This window comes from Rhineura floridana, chromosome 2 (assembly GCF_030035675.1).
Source record: "Rhineura floridana isolate rRhiFlo1 chromosome 2, rRhiFlo1.hap2, whole genome shotgun sequence".
Classification (NCBI taxonomy): domain Eukaryota; kingdom Metazoa; phylum Chordata; class Lepidosauria; order Squamata; family Rhineuridae; genus Rhineura; species Rhineura floridana.
Window position 1 is genome coordinate 214,544,873 of NC_084481.1, and position 27,542 is coordinate 214,572,414.

Here is a 27,542-nt window from a genome sequence, read left to right on the forward strand (position 1 = left end):
AGGCAAAGCAACACCTCCTTCATGCACAGGATTGGCTGTATAACCTTCTGCGTTGCCTTGCCTGCCATCACCCAAGATGGCAGGCATGTGCATGCATTCAGCATGATGTTGTGGCAACACAGGAGGAGGCTCAGGCACAGGCCTAGCTGTGTGACCTCCCACATCAGCTTTCTGAGTGCGTGTGCATACCTGACATCTTGGCTGATGGTGTGTGTGTGCATGCAGCATGCTGTTGTGGCGCCACGGGAGGTTACACAGCTGGGCCTATTTAAGCCTCTGCTGGTTGCAGGGGGGGGGCTGAGGGCCTGCTGCAGTCTGGTCGGCCCTGCATGGTGCAGAATATGCCCACAATAAAACAGCAGTCTGGAGGGGCCCTTTAAAAGCCAGCAGAACAGACAATTTGAAGAGGTAAGGGGGATGGGGAGAAAGAATATACAAAGCCTTTCATTTTCTCTGTTACTTCCATTGGCAGTTTGTTTATGCTGTTGTTCAAGATGGGTTATGGAGGATGGGGACCTCAGTATTAATGTTGTGCAATAATTTTGTTTTCTTGAATCTGTTCAAATTTATTATTAGGACCATTCATTCATCTATCAAGAATTTAGGATCCTTTCTGGCTGCTGCAATAATGACCAATTATCACTTGGGATTAATGATTTGATATTTAGAGGAGAGGGACTATTGACCACTGCCCAGATTTTATAGTCTGTCATGGTGTGTGATAAGGGGAAGGCTGAGACCAAGTACGAAACAAGAGCAAAACAGCTTACTGATTGATTTTGAAGCATCTTCAAGTTTAATTCTGGGACCTCAGGGGAAATTATTTCATTACTTTCCATTTTGCATAATTACCATGCAGGAATGTCAGAATGATTGCAGAAGGATGAGGTTTTGGTGTTATAGGGGAAACTGCCTTATACCAAGTCAGAGTGTTGGTCCATCTAGCTTAGTATTGCTGACCGGTAGCAGCTCTCCAGGATTTCAGACAAGAGTCTCTTCCAACTCTACCTGGAAATGCCAGGGATTGAATTTGGGATCTGCATGCAAAGCAGATCTTCTACCACCGAGATATGCAGTCATCCAAAGAGTGCACAAATTCTGTTAGGAAATAATTTTGGTGATTTTTATTCTTGTGGACAGAGTAGTAGTATATTACTGCCCATGTTAGGGAGCACTTTAATAATAATTAATGCTTATGAATTACAGTATTAACCTTCTGTAGGTTGAAGGCAATGCTTATGCTGGATAGAAGTCTGCTTTTGATACCACTATGAAAACAAGGGGTTGAAATTTAAAAGTTCTTTAGAATTTTCATGCAGCTACATGGAGAAGGTGATTGGTGCTTCAGCTATTCCAGAGACTGCACAGATTAGTGGATAGGACAAAAACCATTCTGTTAATCTGTTTTTGCACCGCAAAATATGTTTTACCTGAAAAAATAGAAACTGGAAAAGACAAAGGAAAAATAGAATAAAGGGAAAAAATTGACACCATAGTTCTGTGGTAAGTAGAGATGAAATGAATTTACTCCATTAAATTTGCCTGAATCGAAATGATGGCAAATGTCTTCTGGGTGGGTGAATATTTGGAAAAGACTCAATATCGAAGCTCCAGTGCTTGATATTGAATGATTTTTCACTAATAGTCAACATATGACCCTCCTGGCAAACATGTAGTTGAAGGGGCTGGATTGGAGTTTGAGATTGATAGACAAATGGTCAAGGAATACCTAATCACTTTGAATGAGTTCAAATCTGCAGGGCCCAATGAACTGCATCCCAGACTATTGAAGGAACTGGGTGAAGAACTCTTGGAACCACTGTCTATTAGTTGTGTGGATGTGAAGTGTTGGATGACTAGAGGAGGGCTAATGTCGCAATCTTCAAAAAGGGCAAAAAGGAGGAATCTGGGAACTACCGGCCAGTCAGCCTAACATCAATTCCTTTGGAAAATTCTGGAGCAGATGACAAAGTGGCCAATCTGTAGGCACTTTGAAAATAATGCAGTGATTATTAGAAACCAACATGGATTTATCAAGAACAAATCCTGCCAGACTAATCTCATCTCATTTTTTGATCTGGTAACCTCCCTGGTAGACTGGGAATGCTTTGGACATAACATATCTTAACTTCAGCAAAACGTGTGACAAAGCGCCTCATAACATTTTGATTAGCAAGCTGGCTAAATGTGGGCTGGATGGAACAACTATCAAGTGGATCCATAGTTGGCTACAGAATTGTACTCAAAGAGTGGTTATCAGTGGTTCCTTCTCAAACTGGGAGGAGGTAACAAGTGGGTTACCACAAGGCTGGTTCCAGTGCTCTTCAACATTTGTTATTAATGACTTGGATGAGGAGGTGCAGGGAATGATTAACAAATTTGCAGATGATGCAAAATTGGGAGGGATAAATAGCTAATACCATGGAAGACAGAAACAAAATTCAAAGTGATCCTGATAGGCTGGAGCACTGGACTGAAAACAGCAATATGAAATTTAACAGGGATAATTGCAAAGTTCTACAGCTAGGAAAAAGAAACCAAATTCACAGTTATAAGATGGGGGATACATGGCTCAGCAATACTACATGTGAGAAGAATCTTGGAATTGTTGTAGATCACAAGCGGAATATGAGCCAACAGTGTGATGTGGATGCAAGAAAAGGTAAATGCTATTTTAGGCTGCATTAACAGAAGTATAGTGTCCAGATTGCGTGAGCAGAGCTTGGAAAAGTTACTTTTTTTGAACTACAACTCCCATCACCCCCAGCCAGCCTGGCCACTGGATTGGGCTGATGGGAGTTGTAGTTCAAAAAAGTAACTTTTCCAAGCCCTCTATTTGGCACTGGTTTGGCCTCATATTGAGTGCTGTCAGGTTCTGAACACTGCACTTTAAGAAGGATGAAGACAAACTGGAACAAGTTCAGAGGAGTGCATTGAGGACGATCATTCGATTGGAAACAAAGCCCAATGAGGAGAGACTGAAAGAAGTGGGATGTTTAGCCTTGAGAAGAAAAGACTGAAGGAAGATATGACAGCACTCTTCAAGTACTTGAAAGGTTGCCACACAGAGGAGAGCCAGGATGTCTTCTTGATCATCCCAGAGTGCAGGACACAGAATAATGAGCTCAAATTGCAGGAAGCCAGATTTTGACTGAATATCAGGAAAAACTTCCTAACTTGTTAGAGTGGTATGACAATGGAACCAATTACTTAGGGAGGTGGTGGGCTATGCAACATTGGAGGCATTCAAGAGGCAGCTGGACAGCCACCTGTTGGGTATGCTTTAAGTTAGATTCTGCATTGAGGAAGCAGTTAAACTCAATGGCCTTATAGGCCCCTTCCAAGTCTACTATCCTATGATTCTATGTGATAGAATCGCATCTGTAGCAACCAGCATTTGATAGCATCTGACAGGCTGGCCTGCTGCAAAAGTCAATGCAATAGTGTCTTCTCACAAGGCCGCCTAGAATGGTTTTTTGTTGTTGTTTTCTTTCTCAGAACTTAATTCATTCAACCAATTAGCAAACATCCCCTTGAATATATTCAAAAGTCAAAGTTAAAAATTTTTGATGTCAGAGTTTGTTGATTCCAAAATTCAGATGCAAAATTTTGATGTCAGATTCAAAATCTCACTATTGAAATTTGAAAAATGGTTGGATTTCACACTTTTTTCAGCATTTTTGGGGGGGGGGGAACCATAAAACAAGTACTAAGTAGAATAAACCTGGAATTCACATTATGTAGTATAGGCCAAAGGAATTATGGAGTTAGTAGGCCAGGACTGTGTGGTGTAAAATGGAAGCTAAAAAAGCTCAGCACAGTGAAGAGCTGGAGACCTCACATTAAGAACTCTCGGCCCTCTCCTGAAACTAGGATATTTTAAGGCAGGAGTGCAACTCCTATCAACCCTGACCATTGGCCATGCTGGCTGGGGCTGATGGGAGTTGGAAAGCACCAGGTTGGCCACCCCTGTTTTAAAGCATAATGGTCAGTGTGGTTTAAATTTATAATACCCTGCTGTCACAGAAGATATAAATGTATTTATATAAAGTATAAACTTAGTAGTCCTTGCATCTGGCTGCAGCAAGAAAGAAGAGATGCTGTGCAATTGCCAGCCCTGCTGAGAAGCCAAGCTCCTTCCTCCATCAAATGATACCTGGCTGTAGCAGAGGAGGGAAGAGAAGGAATGCAAGCCCACTCTATTGGCGCAGTGGAGAGACAAGCAACTTTTGGTGCCTCCTCCTCTTGATCTTTTCCACACCAGCTGATCATTAGATTTTATTAGATCGTAAGAGAACAGCAGTTCTTAAGGTTTCATGGTTGTGAAACATGGTAGTTAAAAGTGAATGAATCAGGTTTAAATTTGTAGTGTAGAAACGCTCTTAGAAGTTGATAAGTGTACACATTAACTTTATGACAAGAAGTCTGGGCTATGGTTGTCACTGAACTGAATGCTAACACGGACTGACTTCACAGTAAAAAGATGTAGGATTGAGGTACAAACCATGTTTACATAAACAGACCAGCATCTTTTGAACCTCTCCAGATTGTTTTTCAGCAGATGGTACTTCTTTGTTTGGAAGTATTTTAGGAATGTTGCTCTGGTATGCTCCCTAATCCCCCCCCCCTTATCTATACATTGCAACAATGCATTGACCTTTTAAAATGTCCTGTCATTCAAAATGGCTTCTTTTTGTCAGCCCTATTGCTTCGACGGTAACCGTATTTTTTTAATAACAAGTCATGCTTATGTTTCAGTGGCATTTCCCATTTGTTCCCATGACCCCATGTTCTTCTGCCCTAGAATGTTCCCCCTTGGTTCTTGTGCTGTTGCTAGGCAGTTCAGGCATCAGCAATAGCGTGCTCAATTCCTGAGACCTTCAACTTTCCTCAGTCTCATTTCACTCCACATTATATTTGAAGTGTGACTTCGCTAATTTGACTCTTTTCAAGCCACGCCACTCAGTTATTCTGCAGTGACTCTTTCTGTTCTGCAATGGTCTTTGGACTAAGCAATAAACATATTAAACTTTAAACCTGCAGTGACTCTTTTCCTTGATAGTACCTTTGCATGCTAAGATTTGGGTGTTTTAGTGACATTTCAGTGGCATGGCAAAGGATTTGAGGAGATGATGGGGAAGCAGAAGTATGTTGTTGTGTAGGACTTTTATTTCTTGCATGTCCAGCAATTCTGATGGGCGGCTGTAGTTTCACTGGTGTGTAGAAACCTGCCTATTATCAAGGTGAGATCATTAGTCCATCTAATTTAGTATTCTCTACACTGATTAGTGGCAGCATTGCAGGATTTCAGTCACAGGTCTTTCCTAGCCTCAGCTGGAGATGCTGAGGATCGAACCTGGGACCTTTTGCTTACAAAGCAGATGCTCTACCACTTAGCTATAACCCTATGTCACAGGTGTGGTTTGTTGCAATCCTTTTCTGTTGTGACATTTGCATATCTAGCATAACAAATCAAGACATGATCCAGCCTGTGTCACATTGATTTAAATCAATGAGACTTGCATATGCTTAGTGTAGGCTGGAACATGCCCTCAGTTTGCAGGGAATGCAATGGATGTATCCTGTTGAAAAATCAGTATCATTTTCTATCCTGTCTTGCTTCTATGAATAATTTTATTGTCCACTTTTTTTTAAGCCCATCAAAATCAGAGATATTAACTACTGCACATGTCAGGTTCTGTACGGATGGCACTTATTCGGCTTGAATAATAAAGATATCAGCCTTGTATTCTTGGAGTATGCTGGGTTAATCAGACTTGCTGGAATGATCACATGGTATTCTATCGCCTTTCCCTGCGAGCTGCTGCTTGTCAGCAGCTGGTTGAGCTGCAGGCTGCAGGCCAGTATCTGCATCCCCTTGGCTCCCAGAAGCTTTCCAGCACACTGCTCTCAGTTATGCCTGTAGCTTGACCAACTAAATGTTTCTCCTGCGCCTTACAGAGGTGATTTTGCAGACCTCAAGGCCTCTGCTTTATTTCGTAGGCCATGTATGCATTTGAAGATTTCAGGTAAGCGCCGTGCTTCCATACATCAGCATGCTTGGTTTTGTTTTGTTTTTTTCCTTGCAAGAATTTTGCTGTGTAATGTCAGACTGCTTTTACAGTTGCAGAGCTGTAAATGGGGGGGGGGGTTGCCGTTGTATAAAAATTGTAGCCCTTGTCTAGTGTTTTGGGGGTGGGTGTGTCAAGAATGAGCTATAGGTCAACAATAGCTAACTGCATGATGAAGTCCACAGATGAGTAATAGCTTCTTATGCCTTTTGAGAATTTTTTTATCACTTTTGCAGCCTGAAGGTGTAAGTTCATTTATAAACATTAAAATATGCTGTTCTGTTGGGGGAAAATGAAAAATATCTTTGCTATTTTTGGTACATGACAGATGCCTCTCCTCTGAGTTTTTGTGTGTGTGTTTTTTTAAAATACAAATTATGACAGTTAAGGGGGGAAATATTGATGCCTCACTCATGTATGGGATTAGATTGGGGAGCTTTTGCTCACTATACATGTCAGCTGCTTGAGGTGTCATTGCTGCAGCAAAATAGAATGTAGTAAAAATAGAATGCTCTAGATATTAGTACAGGTGTTTTATTTTTGGTGAGAATTTAAAGTGGTGCAATAGATGTGCAGAAAGACAACCTTTTTATTAACTGTTATGTTCCGTATTCTTCTTTTTTGAGATATATTAGAGAATCTGGGAGTTCTTTCGTAACTTTTATTTCCTATGCATCCTTACAGATATATTAAATGTATATACAACACAGTTAGCGGTGTTCTTACCTGCAAGAACACGATACAGGAATCTTACATTTTCTGACCTTCAGTGGTCTTTCACCTTCTCTCTTTTGTTTTTAATAAAAAGGAGGCTCATCCACTTTTTTTCTTCTTTTGAAACTAACTGGTAAAAATCATGGGGTGAGGGAAATATAACTAGCAGTTCTTTTAGTAGTGCAAATGCCTGCATTTTATGCCATTTCAGTAATGACAGTCTGTAAAATAACTTGGAGCCTGTTTGCTTGGAAGGAGGGATTTCTTTAATTGAAGGCATAACCATGTTGAGAGGGAAGGACTGGGGGTTTGTGGCACACAGGCACTGGAGTTAATAACATCATTTTCCTGTTAAACATATTTTAATGTCAGACATAGCATCTTGGTAGGATCTTTGTGTTCATTTTGGCTGAGGTATCCCTAATATTGAAGAGTAGATTATTAACAGCATTTTATTCTTAATTGTTCTTGAAAAGTAAGTGGTCAGTTTCTGTACAATGCATGATGAAAAATAAGAAGGAACTTGTGCTATTTTTGAAACATAGGAGAATACCATTTTGGGAGGGGGAGGAGGATTCTGCCAGAAGCCAGTGCAGTAGTGTGTTATAACTGCAGTATTGTTCAGAAAACGCTTGCAAACCTTGAAGAGGCCAATTACTGTCACCAAGTTAAGCTGCAAATACAAGGCAACAAGCCTACCATCCTTTTGTCTTAGTCATTCTGCGCAGATGGAGACCAAATGATGCAAAAGTGATTTTCTTAATTTTTTTCTGATAAGATTGCCACACAAAATAAAATTCATTTTGATATGCAAAGGGCAAGGGGCACCCTGTTTTCCATTGACAGCCTCCATTCATCTCAAAGGCATTTCAGTCGAGGCAAGCATTTACCTAGTAGCCTTGACGTATGCCATACTTCTGGATTCAGGCTTCTGGATTTCTTGGGTTATCTGCCATTTCTTTGTTAGGGAGGTTTATTTTGGAAAACAGTACCTGCTTTTCTAGTCACTGTGCAGTCTAGGTATATAGAGATATGGCTATGATGGCCTCTGGGGAAAAAGCAGTTGTGAAACAGGTTTTATTATTCAGACACAATCTTGACTCTGCAACAGTGTGCAACTTTTTAAGCTGCACAGACTTCTTCATCACGTAGAATGGGAAGGTAACAATTACTCCACCAAAGCAAGTGCAGATGGTTATGAAAGAAAATGTTTCTAGTCATTTCACATAAATAGCATCCTAATGTCAAAAATCACATAAGAAACATGCAACAGCAGCCAATGAATTAGGAACCTCCAAATTATTAGCCGTTTATAAAGCCAAAACTCCATAACTGGATTCTAAATCTGTTATACATTGAGGATCAGGAACAAAGCAGACTATATAAATTTCCTGGCTGGCCTAGTTTGCATTCCTGTCATTTCATACAATGTGACTTTTTTTCCTTGATGCCTTTTATACCCTGGAGCTGCCTCCTGTTACACCTCTTACTTCCTTAAAACCTACATTTTCTGTGAACACATTGGGTGTGCTATTCAATGAAGTAATTGTGTAAGTGGAACAACTTCCATTTATGCAATGAGACTTTCCCTCCCTCTCCTCCCCAAGTACTCCTTGTGCCATCCCCAAATCTGCTCCGGAGGGTTGGGAGAAACCCCAGAAAAGATTTAGGGGATGCACAGGAGGTGGAGGAGGGGAGAGGTAGAACCTTCCGTTGTGCAAGGAGAAGTGCTACGTTGAATACCACCCTTAGTTCCTGTACTTCACTGTAACTGATAGGTGTTTCAGAAACCTCCATCTTTTTGCTTCCACTTCCACTGTTGCCTGCTCCCCTGTAGCAAACTTTTGATTGCAAGCTTCTCTGGGCAGGGTCCTGCCCTCCTGGACATTATGAAAATGAGATGGACTGCCTTCAAGTCGATTCCGACTTATGGCGACCCTATGAATAGGGTTTTCATGGTAAGCGGTATTCAGAGGTGGTTTACCATTGTCTTTCCCCGAGGCTGAGAGGCAGTGACTGGCGCAAGGTCACCCATTAAGCTTCATGGCTGTGTGGGGATTCGAACCCTGGTCTCCCAGGTCGTAGTCCAGTACCTTAACCACTACATTATAAAGCACCATTTAAAATCTTACAAGATTTTTTTACAGGGTAGGTTACAACATTATAATCATACAATGAAAAACAAGTACCGTATATTCCGGCGTATAAGACGACTTTTTAACCCCGGAAAATCTTCTCCAAAGTCGGGTGTCGTCTTATACGCCGGGTGTCGTCTTATACGCCGGAATATACGGGTACTTCGCCAACTGAGGCATTGCTGTCTTCTACAAGAAACAAAAGTGGGCGGGCCGAGGAAGGGCTCCCAAACTGACCCCGGAGACGCTTGGCGGGCACGTGAGTCTAAAACATTAAGTCTATGGCTGCAAACGCCGCCGGAGTATCGCCGCGCCTTACACCCTACGGGTGGCGCAGTGGTCCAAACACAACTAAGGGAGGAAGAAGCCAGCCAAGGAAGGAAGGAAAGGAAGGGGCGGAAGTGGTTCGCGCGCCTGCACGTAGGAGGCGGGGGGGCAGCTTGCGGCTGCCTGTGGTAGGGAGTTAAAAAAAAAAAACCAACCACAAACCGGCTCGCCGCTGTGAGGAAAAAAGCACCGGGTGCCTTGGGCGGCGGTGGCGGTGGCGGAGCCTTCTCCTCCTCCTCGGCCATGAGCGTCGCAGCGCTGGTTTCTCCCGCGCTGCCGCCGCCGGGGCCTCCGCCCCCCCGCCGCTGCCGCCGCCGCCTCCACTGCGCTGCCCGCCAGCATGGGCCCCACCGCTGCCGCCGAGAGCTTCGAGGAGGAGGAGCTGGACAGCCCTGCCGATGAAGAGGATGGAGAGCGTAGCGGCCGTGCGCGGGATTCCGATGAAGGTGAGGCTTTCTCCTTGTCTCTTTCCCGCCGATGACCGGTGGCCCCGATCCGGTGTCGCGCCGGCCTTCTCGGGCTGAGTTCTACCGGGCTTGCTGCCCGAGTCAGTGTGCCTGCGGGGGTGCTGTTCGGCCCTGCTTCGTCCTGACTCGAGAGTAGCCCCATGGAAACTAGTAGAGGTAGCTGGCTTAGTTGCACCAATTTCAGTGGGTCTCTTCTGAGTAGCGTCGGATGCAGCCCTAAGCACTGCCCGGTACCATTGGGTTTACTCTTGAGTCAGTGCGCACATAGGATTTTATCCAGTGTTAGTTCTAACCAGAGTAGACCTACTGAAACCAATGGGGCCTGTCTAACTGAGGCCCTTCAGTTGGTTTATGCCAAGTAAGGGCCGAACCCAGGAAAGTCTTCTCAAAAGTTGGGGGTCGTCTTATACGCCCAGTCGTCTTATACGCCGGAATATACGGTAAATCAATTTATACTGTTATAAAAACAAGAAAAACAATTCCAAGCCAAACCAGCATGGTATAGGTTAAGCAGAACAGAAGAGTAGGTCCCACAAAAATAACTGTTGAAGGCCAGGGAAAAGAGGTGTGTCTTCCACACACATTGGAAACTGAATAATGGTGGCGCTATCTCTCAGGGTTTCCCAAAGTGGTCGATACTGACCCGCTGGGGATGATGGGATTGTGCCGAGGGTGAATAAAGGACTAGTGGTCTGAAGGGGGTGGAAAATAAGCTTTTATGTACTGTGTGAAAAAGAACTAATTAGGAACGATGAGCCTCAAAAATAAAGAGGGCACCTTCCTTGCCAGTGAGAAATTTCTGTATTTAATAGGATGATTCCACAGTACCACAGTTAAAGCTCATCAGGCCCATCCAGTTCATTAGCAAAGATAAAAAGTGTTGTTTTACTTTCTAATTTTTAACATTTTATGATTCCTAGTAATGGTGATTGATTATTAATAAATTCTGTTTATCTGTTGATATTTCTTGACTTTAGTTCATTTAGTTTCATTTAGTTCATTTGTCCATAAGTCCCAGGCTATGGTCTGAAGGCACATGAGGCCAGCTCCCTACTGAAGCAGGGTCAGGTCTGGTCAGTGCCTGGAAGGGAGACTGCCTGGGAACCGTATGTAAGCTGCCTTGGGTTTCATGAAAAAAAAGGTGGGGTATAAATGTAATAAATAAATGAAATAATAAATAAATAAATAAAATACATTCTTTAGAATGTAAGCTCCTCAAAGGGTCAAAGAAGTTTGGGAAATCCTGTGCTAGAAGCGCCTCTATTGGGAGGGAGTTCCACAATTTAAAAGGCTTGAAATCTGAGAAAGGTCTCTTTTGTACTCCTGAGGGTGGCAGAACTACCAAGAAAACTCTCTCCCAATTTTAACCCTCAAGAGGATCTGTAGGGATGGAGGTAGACTTTTAGCTATACCTTGGTTTGGTTTGGTTTGATATATTATGTAGCTTCAGGGATATCCAGTAGGAGATTTGGGTGTCTTTATTATAACAAAGCACTTGATGCAGAAAAGGGATACTAAGAATTTGGATGAGTGGGAATTAGACCAAATAAGATGGAACCAAAGATGAATGAATCAGTCTTTTTTCCCCAGATTCTCTTTTTTCCAGTCTAAAATTAAATTCTCCACATTTCTGCATCAGTTTGTGCTGCTGCTGCTGCTGATTTTAAAAAAGGTTCTCAGGAAAATTCATCAGCACTTTGGCGTACATTTCTCTTAATAAGTACATTTTGGTATGCAATTTTCCCTAATATACACAGGTTTACAAGGAATGACCCCTAATATAATGCATTTTTGTATGTTATTTTAACTAAAAAATGCATTTTTATGCACACTTTCCCTTAATGTAATGCATTATTGTACGCATTTTTGGTTTGGAAAACTGCATCACAAAATTTGAAGAAGCGTAAATTTTAAAGGATGGGTGCATTTTAGTTTGTGTATTGTTTTTGGAAGTGTGAATTACGTACGTTCGCATTGAATTTCTCCCTCATCCCTATGAGGGACTGCATGTTATAAAAAAACATTGTTTTACCGTATGTACCTGCCTGAGCTTTTAAGATTAGCATCTGTTAGGCTGGTGAGTACCAGAGACAGGACTTCCTCTGTGGTGGTCTCATATCTTTTTAATACTTTCTCCAGGGAAATATGTTGACCTTTACGAAAGCCCTGGATACCTTTCTGTTCCAGTCTACATTTGATTGATTTTATAATGCTGTGCTGTAATCATGTTTTTAATTGCGGCTTTTTTTCTGATGGTAGTCACTGGTGTGGAGTACTGTCACCTCTTTTTTATTTTCTGCCCATGGTAGCCATTTTGTTATGGCATCTATGGCACTTTTATCAAGATATGAGTATTGCCACTTCATCTTTTTAACAACAAAAAAAGCTGTTTTCATCTGCTGCTGTTATTTTACTGTTGCTTGTTTCACTGTCTTAATAATCTATAATTTTATATTGCATTGTATTGAGATATTGTGATCCACCTTCCGGGGGGGGGGAGGAGAGATAAGATGCCACAAAGGTGGGCTAAAAATCTATTAAACAACTAATGACAATGTTTTGTTGGAGGAAGTATTTGAAAGGGGAGAATCAGCGGATGGAGAAAGGGTTTCCCCCTTCAACTCCTCACCCCTGGCTGGTTTTCCTGCTAGCAGGACAGAGAGTAGGCCTTGAGGAAGGAAAGAGTTGGCAGTCAGGGGAAAGGTTAAGTGTCTTCTCTTCTCATTAGATCTTTGCTTCATATGCTCCTGTGCTTTCGATTTACCTTTAACTGGAAAACATTTTCCCTGGGATAAGGCGCAGAGTGGTAAGCGGCAGTAACGCAGCCGAAAGCTCTGCTCACGGCCGGAGTTCGATTCCAACGGAAGGAGGAAGTCGAATCTCCGGTAAAAGGGGTCGAGGTCCACTCAGCCTTCCATCCATCCATGGTCGGTAAAATGAGTACCCAGCATATGCTGGGGGGTAAAGAAAGGCCGGGGACGGAACTGGCAATCCCACCCCATATATACGGTCTGCCTAGTAAACGTCGCAAGACGTCACCCTAAGAGTTGGAAACGACTTGCACTACAAGTGTGGGGACACCTTTACCTTTATGAGTTTGCAGTCATACAAAACCAAAATGTTTTAAATCCTGGATTTATATATGGTGCATGAAAATCTGATGTGATGTTGAGGTATTTCTTTTTAATCCTAAATCTGTTTCAAAATAGCTCACGTGGTTAAAGATGTGCTTTTAGGATTTTAAGCAGTGGTCTAACAGATGGCTTCAGACATGGAAGTTCCAGGCTGACTTTGTGGACTTGCTGCATCTGTATTTATAAGACCATTGTGAGATTCAGTGCCATAATGCGTGTTCGACATTTTACAGTGCTGCTTAACTGAGGAGACCATAAAAGCATAGGTTAGATATTGCATCTGTATAAGCTTACAGCTACCTTCCTGGGTTGGTTATATTCTTCTCATCAGCAAAACGTATTGATACTTAGCCATAACATCTTGACTGGTGTATAAATATGGTCATTATGTTACACCTACTCTGCAGCTTTAATTTGAAGCCCACTTTTCATTTTCCAGCCTACCATATATTGTTGCACTGCGTAATTGGGCATTCTGAAACAGCTAATAGATCTCCTCCTGAAAGATGTCAAAATATGAAGCACCTGTGTGAAATACTTGGAGGAAGGTGTGTGTTTAAATTTAGTTTGATTTGCAAATCTTGGTCTGCTTTGAAAGGTTCCCCCCCCCAGTTGCTTTATTATAGTTATCCTTTTTGATTGTATTAAACTTCAGTTGTACATTGCCTTGAAATCAAAACTGGATGAAGGCTGGTAAATAAATATTTGAATAAATAAATACTTTGCATGAAGAAGATCCTGTCATGAAGCTATGGGCCTTCCCCTCACATCACCAAATATCACTCTATGGCAGTTAGGGATGGGGTTCACTGCCTAGTTCCGATCCTCTTATATTTCAATAGTCTGTCTTTCCATCCTGATCCACCCTTTTTTTGTTCCCTCTCTGCAATCTGAAGGAGAAGTGCAGAGGGGGTTGATCAGCTGATGGGCAGATGAGAGTGCTCCTTCAAACCCCTGCCTTCACTAGTGACGTCAGCTGGTGGGTGGATGGACATGATTTGGGGGACAGGGCCTCAGGGACCATTATTGGCCTGGAGACTGGAGTTTCGCCACCCCTGTTATAGCGGATAGCGCAGTGAAAATGTCAACGTTCTAGTTCTGGTGTACAAAGCCCTATACAGCTCGGGACCAGGATATCCATCTTACCCCTTATATGCCCAGTCGATCACTGCGCTCTGCAGGTGAGGGCCTCCTGCAGATACCATCTTATCAGGAGGTCCGTTCTGCATAACATAGGAAACGGACCTTTAGTGTGGCGGTACCTACCCTGTGGAATTCCCTCCCCTTAAATATTATACAGGTACCATCTCTGTTATCTTTTCGGAGCCTATTGAAGACTTTCCTCTTTCAACAAGCCTTTTAAGTTAAGACCTATCCCAGTCTGCGTCTGTGTTGGATTTGCTTTTAATATATTTTTTAAAAAGTCCTTTCTCCCCCCTAAACATTAGGTTTTTTTTAACCCTTTTTATTTAAGATATTTTTAAAGCTTTTTTAAATAATGTTTTTAGGGTTGTTTTATTTTGATGTATTTTGGGGTCTGTTTTTATGATGTTTTAAAGTGTTTTTAGTGCTTTTGTGGGCCTCCCTGGGCTCCTGCTGGGAGGAAGGGCGGGATATAAATTAAATAATAAATAAATAAATCCGATATTGGCAAATTCCATGCTAGGGATCATTAGGAAAGGAATTAAAACTAAAACTGCTGATATCGTAATGATGCTGTACAAATCTGTGGTGTGAGTGCATTTATAATACTGTGCATCATTCTGGTCTCTTCGTCTCAAAAAGGATATTGTAGAGTTGGAAAAGGTTCAGGAAAGGGCAGTCAAAATGATCAAGGGGATGGTGAGGAATGGTTGCAGCATTTGGGGTTTTTTAGTTTACAGAAAAGGCAAGTAAGAGGTGACATGATAGAAGTTTATATAATTATGCATGGCGTGGAAAAAGTGGGTTTTTTTCCTCTCTGTCATAACACTAGAACTTGTGGACATCCTGTGAAACTGAATGGTGGAGGATTCAGGACAGACAAAAGAAAGTCTGTGTTCACACAGCACATAGTTAAACTATGGAATTTGCTCCCACAAGTGGCAGTGATGGCCACCAATGTAGATGGCTTTAAAAGAGGATTAGACAAATTCATTGAACATAAGGCTATCAGTGGCTAGTAGCCATACTGGTTATGCTCTGCTTGCATGGTCAGAGGCACCATGGAGGAAAGCACAAACAGATACACAGTCCTAGGACAAAGACTGAACCAAGCCAACTTCGATGGCTTTACAAGAGGATTAGGCAAATTCATGGAGGAGAAGGCTATCAGGGACTACTAGCCATGATGGCTATGTTCTTTCTCCACTGTCGGATGCAGTATGCTTCCAAATATCAGTTGTTGGAAGCCACAGACGGGAAGGGTGCTATCCCTCCCTCCCTCCCTCGCAGCAGGAGCCCAGGGCGGCTCTTGCACTCAGTCCTGCTTGTGGGCTTCCCATAGGTATCTGGTTGGCCACTGTGAGAACAGGATGCTACACTAGATGGGCCATGGGCCTGATCAATCAGGCTATTCTTGTGTTCTCACGTTGCACTATGTTGTGCCGCTTGTTCCCACAAACATTACCTGTCACAGATTTTTTGGGAAAGAACAATTGGGACTTTGATGTGTTCAGAGTTGCTTATGTGTCTGAATGGAAGCATTTCCTATATAATTACTGCTTGCTCCCAATGTAATACCTGTGCATTTGTAAATAAACAGATTCTTACAAAGATATCAGAAGTCTTCGGTGTTCCCTTGCCTGAAGTTCTTCCCATTTAGGAACACTGTAATGTTTGGGAAGATGAGGGAGCTGCTTCTTTCTGACAATAACAACAGTGAGCCTGGGAAATTTAAGGAGTTAAGTTTGTTGGCATTTCACGGTGTCAGTGCAGGAGAGATAGCAAAAAGTGTTTTAAAAATAACACATGTAGATTTTGCAGATGTGGGTGCTATGTTTGAGCAGTGTTTACTAGACAACGTTGTCTCAGACTGTACCAGCCTGCCATTGGTACTGCAGTTGCTGCATTGCATAAAAATGGTTGAAAATCTTGAAAATCTATGCAGTCTATAGGTTGATAGAATGCAATGTTTTAAAACCTGTTTGCACTACAGTAAACAGAATCAGAAGATGATACTTTCCTGACAAGCATTTGTCTCCAGAGTTTCCTATTATTACAATGTATTTTCCAATATTCCAAGTAGCATGTTCATTTTTCATTATCTTTTTGCAAACAAGGGAATGCCACAACTTGACAGCTTTTTGGTTGCACAAAAATACCGGAGGAGTTGTTATCTAAGTTATGATTTTCACCATTTGGCCAAATGAAACCTCTTTTGTGTTAGCAAAACCAAACGAGACATTGCAGAAAGAACTGAGTGAGTGTTGCATTGCATAAAAAACACTTGAGCTTTATGGCATCACTCCTTGAAGCTTATAAGAAAGGACCCCATTCCTGCAAAGTATGTAGATTATATGGGTCCTTTGGCAAAGCGAGTTCATGCACAATGTGCATGTGGGTTTATGTTTTCTTTATACTGTCTTATGCTTTCTCTACACTTTTAGCTGAGTGCTTGTGTCCTGCCTGAACACTCTGAAGTCAGTCACAAATGAGGAGCTGTGCTTTTCTTTGTTGTTGTTACGTGCTTTCAAGCTGACTTTAGGAGACCCTATGAATCAGCGACCTTCAAGAGCATCTGTTCATATCTTGTAAGTTCAGGTCTGTGGCTTCCTTGATGGAATCAATCCATCTCTTGTTTGGTCTTCCTCTTTTTCTACTCCCTTCTGTTTTTCCCAGCATTATTGTATTTTCTAGTGAATCATGTCTTCTCATTATGTGTCCAAAGCATGATAACCTCAGCTTCATCATTTTAGATTCTAATGATAGTTCCGGTGTAATTTGTTCTAACACCCAATTATTTGTCTTTTTCGCAGTCCATGGTATGCGCAAAGCTCTCATCCAACACCACATTTCAAATGAATTGATTTTTCTCTTATCCGCCTTTTTTCACTGTCCAACTTTCACATTCATATATAGAGATCGGGAATACCATGGTCTGAATGATCCTGACTTTAGCGTTCAGTGATACATCTTTGCATTTGAGGACCATTTCTAGTTCTCTCACAGCTGCCCTCCCCAGTCCTAGCCTTCTTCTGATTTCTTGATTATTGTCTCCATTTTGGTGAATGACTGTGCCAAGGTATTGATAATCCTTGACAAGTTCAATGTCCTCATTGTCAACTTTAAAGTTACATAAATCTTCTGTTGTCATTTCTTTAGTCTTCTTGACATTCAGCTGTAGTCCTGCTTTTGTGCTTTCCTCTTTAACTTTCATCAGCATTCATTTCAAATAATTACTAGTTTCTGCTAAGAGTATGGGATTGTCTGCATATCTTAAATTATTGATATTTCTCCCTCCAATTTTCACACCTCCTTCATCTTGGTCCAATCCAGCTTTCTGTATGATGCTTTTCTTTAATAGGTTTATCAAAAGATTTTAGTTTAGAGTGCTTCATGAATCAATGTACAGGTTATGCAGGATTCAGCATCATTACTAGGCTAGACTAGACACGACTACACTACACTGTTGTTGCAGTGACTAGACTCGCCCCCTCACCCAGCTTAAGTAAGGTTGGGCAGGCCCTCTACTTGTGTGAACTGAGCGTCAATTTTGGGAGCGTGTGCGCACTCGAGAACTCCGCCTCAGGGGAGTTGTTGGGGTGTGTTCTTGCCAGCGCTGGTGCCTGCCTGAGCCTCAGCAGGACCCTCCTTGTCAGAGGGAGGGACGATGCACTGGGGAGGTGGCAGAGTGGACATGGGTAGAGGAGGCGCATCAGGCTGGATGGAATCTGCCTGACTGGGCTGAGCCTCCTCATGGGTAACTGGAGCTTCTGGGGTGGAACTGTCATTGGTCAGAATGAGAGACTTCTCAACATAGGACACGTCAGTCCATTCCAAGTCCTCTTCCTCCTCAGCTGTTTTGCTGCTCCACCACTGTTCTTCTGGGCCCATGGCAGCTTGTGGCTCAGGATATCAAATTTTGTACCTGAGGATAATACAGTACTGTTCCTGCTTCCTGTCTGATAGCACACCCAGTCCCATTGCTACTGCTGCTGCTGTGCTGAATGTGGCTGTATGAGTGTTGCAGGAAGGGACTTGTTGGATATTTCATTGTTTTATGAACCTTTCTCCATTATTATTATTATTATTAGTCATTCAGTGGCTGTGCAACTTGAGTAAAGTGAAAAAGCAGGCATTCCCATCTTGACATATTGTAAGCCCTTTTTTAATTCTATTGTTTGCTTGGCCTTGGGGATCATTACTCCCTCTTGCTATGGAAAGCTAGTGATAAAATGCTCGTTTGAAACAGCTCTGGGGGCCGGACAGCCAGATTGTCCACCTGGGGCCAGGCTATCCCCCAATATATGGGGAAGGGATATCACTGTCTGCATACACACCATACGTTTAAAGAATCCTGGTAACTGTAGTTTGTTAAGGGTGCTCAGCATTTTAACTCTGTGAGAGGTAAACTACAGTTCCAAGGACTTTTTGTGAAAAGCTATGTGCTTTAAAGTGCTTTGCATGTATGGTGTGTATGGAATCTATATTTGCACTTGACCGAGACTTTCTCATATGCCATGTTAAGAGCAAAGGTGACCAGGAGGACAAATGTTTGCAGGAAGACATTCCTTTAGTGTGGCAGCGCCAGTGTTCTGGAACTCCCTGCCCATTGACATTAGGCAGGCTCCATCACTATACTCTTCTAGATGCCTGCTGAAAACTTTGCAGTTTTGGCAGGCCTTTCCAGACTGATGATTTGGTTGCATCTGTTTTTAAATTTGTTTCGATGTTTTATCATTTTTAAATGTTATAGATGTTTTTAAATGTCTTTATTTTGTTGTTAATGGCATTATTTTATCACAGATGTGCTTGCCACCCTGGGCACCTTTGAGAGGAAAGGTGGGATATAAATTTAATAGATGTATGTATGGTTTTCTGGCCCTGCAAGAGGGTTTTGAGTGCAGAAAGTAATAATGGAAACCAATGTGAACTTTGCTTCAGCAAGTTCGTAGAATATATTCAAAATCTAGGATTGAAGAAACCACTGAAGGACTTTGAAGTCCTTCTGTCTCTACTGGATACAGAGATTCATAATTGTGGGTGAGGGTGAAGTTTGAAAAATGTATGGAGGGCACACAGCCAAGGAATGAACTAGGGGCAATCGTGAACTACTGAGTACCATCCGCGCAAGGATTTCTGCTTACGCAAAGAGATTTTCCCCCTGTCCTCCCCCTGTGTGCGCCCCACGCCCTCCCCAAATTTGAGGGTTGGGGGAAACTCTAGGACAGATTTTGGGGATGTGCAGCGGAGGAGAGGAAGAAATCCTTGAGCTGATGGAAAGAGACTTAGCAGTATGTTGAATTCCACCCAAGGTTTCTCAAAGAGGAGAGGGGAAAAGATACAGTGACTGGCACACAAGTCTTTGCATATATGAATGAAATAAGAATAAGCCGTAAATTAGAAAGGTGAGGTAGAGACAAGGAGTGATGATGATGAGCTGAGCAAGAGTCATCTATCTGGGAAATAGGTGAGGCTATAGGTTTCAGAGAGGACGATGGCAGAGCAGGTCTCACTGATGGCAGAGCATGTGGCTATTCCAGGTAAGTGCAGAGTAGAAAAACAGATAACATGAAAACAGGAGTTGGAAAAGGAGACAAGGGATGTTGATAGCCAATGAATTTGTAGAGTTCAGAGCATATTGAATGAATACAATACATATCAACTTGAACCAAGGGAACATATTCAATACCACAACTAAAATAAAAGTTGTAATTAACATTTTTTTCAGGTGACTATGCTTTGGATGCCCATATACTTTTATGTACTGTACCTGGATGCTTCTGCATGCAATTGGGCAAAGCCACAGTCACCACTAGATGCAACTGCACTAAAGGATTGTGCATCTTCACAGCACCGCTTATGCAATGTGGAAGAACCTGGTCTGAATTGTCATGTTAGAGGTTTGAATGATCGGGAAATAATGCAGCCATCAGTATATTTGCACCATCCGTATGCATGGTGTTTTACAGACTACAAGAGGTCCCTGCCCTGAGGAGCTTACCGTCTAAAATTCATAAAGTGTGCTTGCTTCTTCATCAGGGGAGAGGCCCTGATGCTCCTGAGTCTGCAAATTGCAGTCTGAAAGAAAAAAAGCTAAGATCACCATGGAAACAGCCAGGTTCAAAAGTCTCACCCTGGATAATCATGTATATATGAACAGGTACATGTTAAATCTCTGAGTCTGAGAGATTCCCAGGAGAAGAATCAAATCAGCATCCGAGTCATTGACTTGACGGCAGTTGGTCAGAGGATGCAACATGAAAAGCAGTATGCCAACCAGTGGTATGCCACTTAAAAACCCTTCCCAGTTGTGTGGATGAGCCTTTGGCAAAGAGTAGCTTGTTCTTGCTTACTGGAGAGTTCATAATGTGATAAATCACAGCAGATGGGATTACTAGAATGTTTAACTACTGAAAGGCCTCAGCGAGGGATAAATGTCTTTATTGTGACAGATGAGGCATTTTGCTTTCATAAAAGCAAAGGAAATGTGGACTGCTGTATAGTGATTCCAACATCTGTGAGTTAGTGTGGAGGTTGCACATTGCACCATCTGTGTAATTGCACAGAGTGGTCGGCATTAGGCTGAGAGCTGTGCCTGTCTGCCTGTCAATTGTGTGTGAGTGTGTGTATGTATGTATGTTCAGGTTTCTGTTTCATTTCATGATTATTTAATTGTCTGATTCTGTATGGTTTATTTTATGTACACCACTTAGAATTGCAAATGATCAAGCAGTATGTAAATGCCTTAAATAGACAAATAATATATAGATATCTGCTACTATATATTTGGAAAGTTCTTTATGCATTTGGACACCTCTTAAGATATTGCAACCAAATTTTGCTCGACGGTTCCTGGCATGCCATTTAAAATCAAGATGGCAGACTGAAGCTTTCAAAACCACTGATTTTTTTTGGTTTCTTAGAATTCTTGAACAATGCCAGGAGCGTGTGGGTGTGGGTGGATTAAATCTTTCCCATTCTTTCCCTTTTGGATCATGTACGTCCTTGATCCAGAGGCCCCTGAAACTCCTGAAATTTTTATAAATATAATTGTTTTTATAAATGTAATTGTTTTTCATTGTATGGTGTTCAAACAACTCATGTGTCAGTCACAGCTCTGACTTCACTCATTAGCTAATAACACTGACAGGCAGGAGCAGCCAGGCTGGCTCATATCATAGAAATTGCTTAGAGGTGTACCTGCATGTTTTGCTCCAGAACCTCCCTTCTAGGACAGCTAGAGACTTGCTTTTTTTTTTAAAAAAAAAAGGAAAGCTCAGATTCTGGACTACCTGCTGGGGATGCCATTGAAGGCCTTCACAGATACCATGTAAAGCTGTGTGTCATCAGCATATTGCTTACAATGAACTCCAAAACTCCAGGTGATTCCACTCAGTGGTTTCATATAGATGTTGAAAAGCATGGGGGATTAAATTGAACCCTACAGAACCCCATGCTGAAGGCTCCATGGGACCAAACAATAGCTCCTAAGCACCACCCTCCGAAAATGACCATATGCAAGCTTGCCTAATATACTCACTTATGCAAGGCAATTTCCTCTAAAGTAATGCACTTTTGTGTGATATTTTCACTAATATATCCATTTATTTGCAAAATTTATTTATATTTTTGTACACATTACTTGGCTGAAGAACTGCATTGTAAAATTTGGATAAGCATGAATTTCGGAGGATGGCTGTGTTTCAGTTTGCATATTGTTTTGGAAAGTGTGACTTAGGTCTTTACAAAAGTGAACCCAAAGCGACTTACAATCAGTTAAGGTAAGTTCGCCTTTAAATGCAAACTGAATCAAATTTCTCTGCCATCTCTAGGAGTAGCATTCATATGCAAGTATCTTGTGACTGCATTTGATCAAGAAATGCAGCAGATGGGCTGATGACCTTTAATCCTGTGTTACTCCCTTTTAAAAACTGGAATTTGTGTATATTCATACACGGGATATGCTTCTCTTCATTGCATACTGTTGTCCACTTGTACTGGCTATATCTACTTTTGAAGCTAGACTTCAAGTGAAAAGCAAGCAAGCACTTTTGAGCTGCATGACTGTTTTTCCTAGGAAGTTGACTGTTTCTTGAAAAGGCTCCAAAGGCATGGGGTAGCAGTCAGACTTAGGTGGTGTTTGCCCAAGCTAAAATTGCTGCATGTGCATTGAGTCAATATTGGTCCCCACCCAGGAATCAATGTCAAACTTGGCAAAGACCTGAAGACTACTTGAAAAGTGCTGAAATCTCGGTCTGTGCATTTCATGCTGAAGTGGTTATGATGCTGCTTTATTGGCAGGATCTGTCTTAAAAATACTGTGCCAACCCGAGGCAGATTGAATTATTTATTTTATCAGCTTCTATGCCACCTCTCCACGTGCTCAAGGGCAGCTTAGAAAATTAATAAAAACACAGTAACAATAATCCCAGTAAGTAGGGTGTGGGGTGATAGACCATGTACGCTGCCGTGAGGTCACTGAAGGAAAGGTGGTTTAAAAACAAAATCAAATGTGATCCAGAGTTTTCTTCTCTGCTCCGGTGCCCTGTTTGTGGAATACCCGACCCAGGGCTGTTATGCCAGAAGCCTTTGTCTGCACAGTAGCAGCGAGGAACCTCAGGCCCCAGGTCTGAATACTGCCCTCCAGGCCTCTGTGTCTGGCCCCTGGGACTCTATCCAGGCCATGCCTCTCACTGGCCCTGCTCCATGCCCTCCTTAAGTGCTTTTGCCTGGCTAGAATATGCCCCTGAACTGTGATAATGTCTCTTGCTTGCTTATCTGGTGTGTGTGTGTGTGTGGTGGTGGTGGGGAATCTCTGACTTTTATATGGCTAGAATGTAGCCTGCTGTACAAAGGGATGAGTCACATTCACTGTTAGGACCACTTTTGTCTCTGTCTCTGCTCATTAAAATAAAAAAGGGGGGAAAGGTAATATGTAACCTTCACCAATGCATTAAATGACTTTGCTTCAAGGTACGCATCTGCATAGTCTACTTTGTTGGTGTCAGTAAGGTAAAGTGCTTTGAGGCATACCTGGCGAGAGTCTTGGACTTTTAAATAGTCCAGATGAAGGAAGAGTGGGAGACATTTGTTCTGCTATCCACCACTGGGACAGAAGCAGTAGGCATGACAGGAATGAAAAACAAGGCCTCACTTAAGAGCCTTATGCTCTTAAGTAGAGCCTGGTGGGTTAAACCAATGACCCATCTAGTCCAGCAACCTGTTGTCACAGTGGCCAACCAGATGCCTATGGGAAGCTCAAAAGCAGGATCTGAGCATAAGAGCACTCTCCCCTCCTGCAGCTTGCAGCAACCGGTATTTGGAAGCATAGCGCCTCCAACTGTAGAGGCAGAGCATAGCCATTGTGGCTAGTAGCCATTTATAGCCTTGTTGTTGTTATGTGTCTTCAAGTTGATTATGGCTTATGGTGACCCTATGAATCAGTGACCTCCAGTAGCATCTGTCGTGAACTACCCTGTTCAGATCTTGTAAGTTCAGGTCTGTGGCTTCCTTAATGGAATCAATCCATCTCTTGTTCAGTCTTCCTCTTTTTCAACTCCCTTCTGTTTTCCCCAGCATTCTTGTCTTTTCTAGTGAATCATGTCTTCTCATGATGTGTCCAAAGTATGATAACCTCAGTTTCATCATTTTAGCTTGTAATGATAGTTCTGGTTTAATTTGTTCTAACACCCAATTTATTTGTCTGTTTTGCGGTCCATGGTATTCACAAAGCTCTCCTCCAACACCACATTTCAAATGAGTTGATTTTTCTCTTATCCACTTTATAGCCTTATCCTCCATGAATTTATCCAGTCCTCTTAAAGCCATCCAGGTTGGTGGCCACATCACTGCCTCCTGTGGGCACAACACTCCGGGCTTTCAGACAGAGCTGTTTCCCAGCCCTACCTGGAGATGACTGGGATTAAACCTGGGACTTTCTGTGAGCAAAGCAGCTGCTCTGCAACTGAGCCACGACCCTTCCCAAAGACGAGCTTAAATTACTGGGAATGGAAGAAACTGCCAAGGGAAAGACCAGAATCCTCTTTATTGATGACTTTCAAGAAAAGGCTAGACAAGCAACTTTTTGGAGAGGGTTTCATTTACAAAAGCAAGAAATGGGGGCAAAGGACAGTCTTTTTTGGAAGAAATCCAGCACATAGCCTGGGCAGCATAGGTACCGAATAGCAAGAAAAAACCCCTACCATATTCATTCTTTGATCAAGCGTTTGACTGGCAATACTATTATAGATGGCATGCAGTCACTATGCCGTGTACAAAAATAAGCTATACTATTTAAAGTTTAGGTTAGATGTCAGAATTCTACAGGCATCACTTTTCTTTCCTGCCTGAGTTTATCCTCACTGCCTGCTTGGAATTTGAATACCCTTCCTACCCTAGGTTTAGTCTCTCTCTGAATTTCAAAGAAGTTTGTTGAGAGACAATTTGCCTAGATAACATTTTGTATTTGGATATTAAAGTGAACTCTCTCTCTCACTCACTCACACACACAACACACACACACACACACACGACACAGACACACAACACAGACAGACACAGACACACATGACACACACAACACAGACACACACGACACAGATGCACACAGACACACACGACACACACACACACACACACTCCTATCTATATCTCCTGAGAAAGAACATAATATACGACAGTTTTGCTCACATGATTAAGAAAGGCAGTTCAGTTGCAGAGATTTTGTTTTAAAGATGGCTAGCTGCTTGGTTAGGGTTATACTATGTCATAGGGGCTTCAGCCTGCTTGGTTTGCTCTCCAACCCCACCTACTGTTGCCAGGGCACCCCATCCCAAGGGTCACCAGCACACCCCCACCCTCCCCCTGCACACAGGTTGTCATTGCTCCCAATCCACCCACTGATCACCAGTGCTCCCCCCACTGGTTGTCAGCACTTCTCCCCCTTCCTCACCCCCCATCAACCCACCCACCAAGGGCCCGGCCCAGCCAAGCCCAGCTGCCCCCAGGTGCCTTGCTTGCCTCCACCGCCTCCCTGCTCCCCACAGGCGTCTCTGCCGCTGCCCATGCTGCTTAGCATTGCATGCAACACTGTGCACCCCACTGGGCGACACGCCCCCTGTTGCTGCTGCCAGGCACCTCAAGCAGCGTCACCACCATTCTGCCTCATCTCACAGCATCATGCTACGTGTGAACACTTCTGTGAAAGCTTGTGCCTGCTCAGAAGCATGATAGCATGATGCTTACGAAAATATTATCTAGGAAGAAATACTCAGTATAGCTGAGATCTACAACAGTGAAGGATGGACCACTAGGACTAATGGGGCATTGCCACACCCAGAGCTTGGAAGATTACTTTTAAAAAGTAATAAATTACAGTTACAATTACTTGGCCCAAAAAGTAGTAATTACCGTTACAATTACAATTGCTCTGAAAGTAACTGATTACTTTACTTTTTCTCAAAAGTAATCACTACAATTACATTTCAGTTACTTTTTTTTAAAAACTCCTACAAGGTGCTGGCCTTGGCTGCTGCACATCTAAGAAGCCTAAAACAATATTAAAAATAAACACACACACACAGGGGGTAGTAGAATAAAATTTTTTATCCGTAAGATTAACATAATGGCATAACAGAATCTCACATCCCCCCAAGCAATGAAGATACCCCAACTCTTGAAATCAGATTTTACACTTGAAATGCTTTTATAATATGTTTCTGTTATGTCTCAAAAGAACAAGATGCTCAAAGAGCATGTCAGACAAGGAATGTCTTTTTACAGTCATTACGTTGCCACCAGTACTAAACAGGCGTTCTACTGCGGCGCTTGAAGGCATGCCTGTGTTGTGCTGCAAAAAACACCGCAGCACATGTGGAAAGCCATGGAGTGATGACACTTCCCTGCTGGGAGACCTCAGGTACCTCACCAGTTCCTCCTCAGCAGTGTCCACTGCTGACTTCTTGCCCTGGGGCAGAAAGTTAAAGAAGTCATCTTCTAAGTCATCTCCTTCCTGGTCTTTATCTGAAGACTGATCACTGTCCTCATTAAGTACACCCATCTTTATTTCAGCTTTCAACAAGGCTTCCATTGTGTATCTAAGAAAGAGAGAGGATATGTTAACACATATATGTTAGGAAACCATCATCTGCTCTTCATTTCCTGATGCTTGTCATGTCCCCTGGTTCAGGGTCCAGCCTGAGCCTGTGGATGATGACATGGAAGGTAGGAAGGTGACCAAGTCACCACACTCATGGGACAGCACAGCAGACCCTTAAGGATTACCTGCAGCAACTCAAGGTTGTGATGAGGAGCCCCAGGAAGAAAAGCCCAGCCCCTGCCTACCACCTTAAGCCCTCTGATGCCTCCCTTGAGACAACATTTCCCTTGGAGTAATCCACCCAAAGGGCTTCCCTAATGTTCTTACTTGTTGGTATGGGTGGTGGCCTGACACGATTCCAGCCGATCTAATTTGAAGTGAGGGTGTACGCAGGCTGCCAGAAGAAGCAGATCCCTGCCAGATCCCTACCTCTCAAGGGTTGTCTGCTGCTGCTTCAGCATTTTGGAAGGAGGGGTGTCATGCATTGGTTCAGGAAGGCCACGTCTCCTTGCCTTTATTGCTTCTTCAATTGCTCTCAGCTTCTCAGGGTGTGCCCTCTGAGGAAGAAGAACAAAGCATGAATCCAAGAAAAAATGGAAGAGGAACTTCACAATTTAAACATAAATAGACAATGGGCACTCTTTGAGGACCAACATGACAAAGGCTTACCTCAAAATGTTTCTTCACATTGGATGAGGAGGAAACAGCTGATCTCAGATTTTTGATCCTTGGAAGGCAGTAACTGCATCGTACAACAACATTTTTCCCACTCTGGCTCACAAATGTACAAGCTTTCTCAAAGCCAAACCATGGTACTTGCTGTTCTGCAGATGTGGCTGTGGGCAACTGGCACTGCTTCATGCCCTCCTCCTCCTCGTGCACAGGGCCTCCTTTCTGAACCTCACTTTCTAGTTTTGCCTCCTCAGGATCAACAAGCTGTGACCCAAGTGGCCGCACTAACTGACTGCTGCTCTCAGCAGCAAAACCTGCAACAGGCGTCTCTGTAATAAACAAGAGATAATGCTCCTATGTGGGTGAACTTCAGCTGTGATGTGCCCCCATCTCTTCCCCATGCTGCAAGATGCCCCAGTCAGAGTGGAAGTAAGCAGGTCAATAGCACAATTAAAAGAGATCCTATTTGCATCATTTTTGCTCACTAAATAACCCTGCCTGGGCCAGTCTAACCTACTATCTCACAGGGTTGTTGTGAGAACAAAATGAGACTAGGGTTCAAATCCCCACATAGCCATGAAGCTCACTGAGTGACCTTGGGCCAGTCACTGCCTCTCAGCCTCATGAAAACCCTATTCATAGGGTCACCATAAGTTGGAATCAACTTGAAGGCGGTACATATATTTTTTATTTTGAATATGATGATTATGATAATAAATATGCAGCATTTCAAATTAATTCTGTATGAGAAGCATTCCATGCCAAGCTTGGAAAACCAAGGA

At 42.7% G+C, this 27,542-nt stretch overlaps 1 protein-coding gene across 6 annotated transcripts in view; it reads left to right on the forward strand.

Annotated features, from left to right (window-relative positions):
* Positions 1 to 27,542, forward strand: part of EVL (Enah/Vasp-like) — a 214,116-nt gene that overhangs the window by 21,575 nt on the left and 164,999 nt on the right. For 2 of the 6 annotated variants that reach the window (XM_061612143.1, XM_061612140.1), the window contains exon 1: positions 5,870 to 6,029. The exons of 1 other annotated variant lie outside the window; for it this stretch is intronic. In XM_061612143.1, coding sequence (XP_061468127.1) covers positions 6,007 to 6,029 — 23 coding nt within the window. In that variant the 5' untranslated portion in view covers positions 5,870 to 6,006. Of the gene's footprint in view, positions 1 to 5,869; positions 6,030 to 27,542 lie in introns of those variants that run through there. 3 more of the 6 variants (XM_061612148.1, XM_061612149.1, XM_061612139.1) reach the window with 2 other exon arrangements.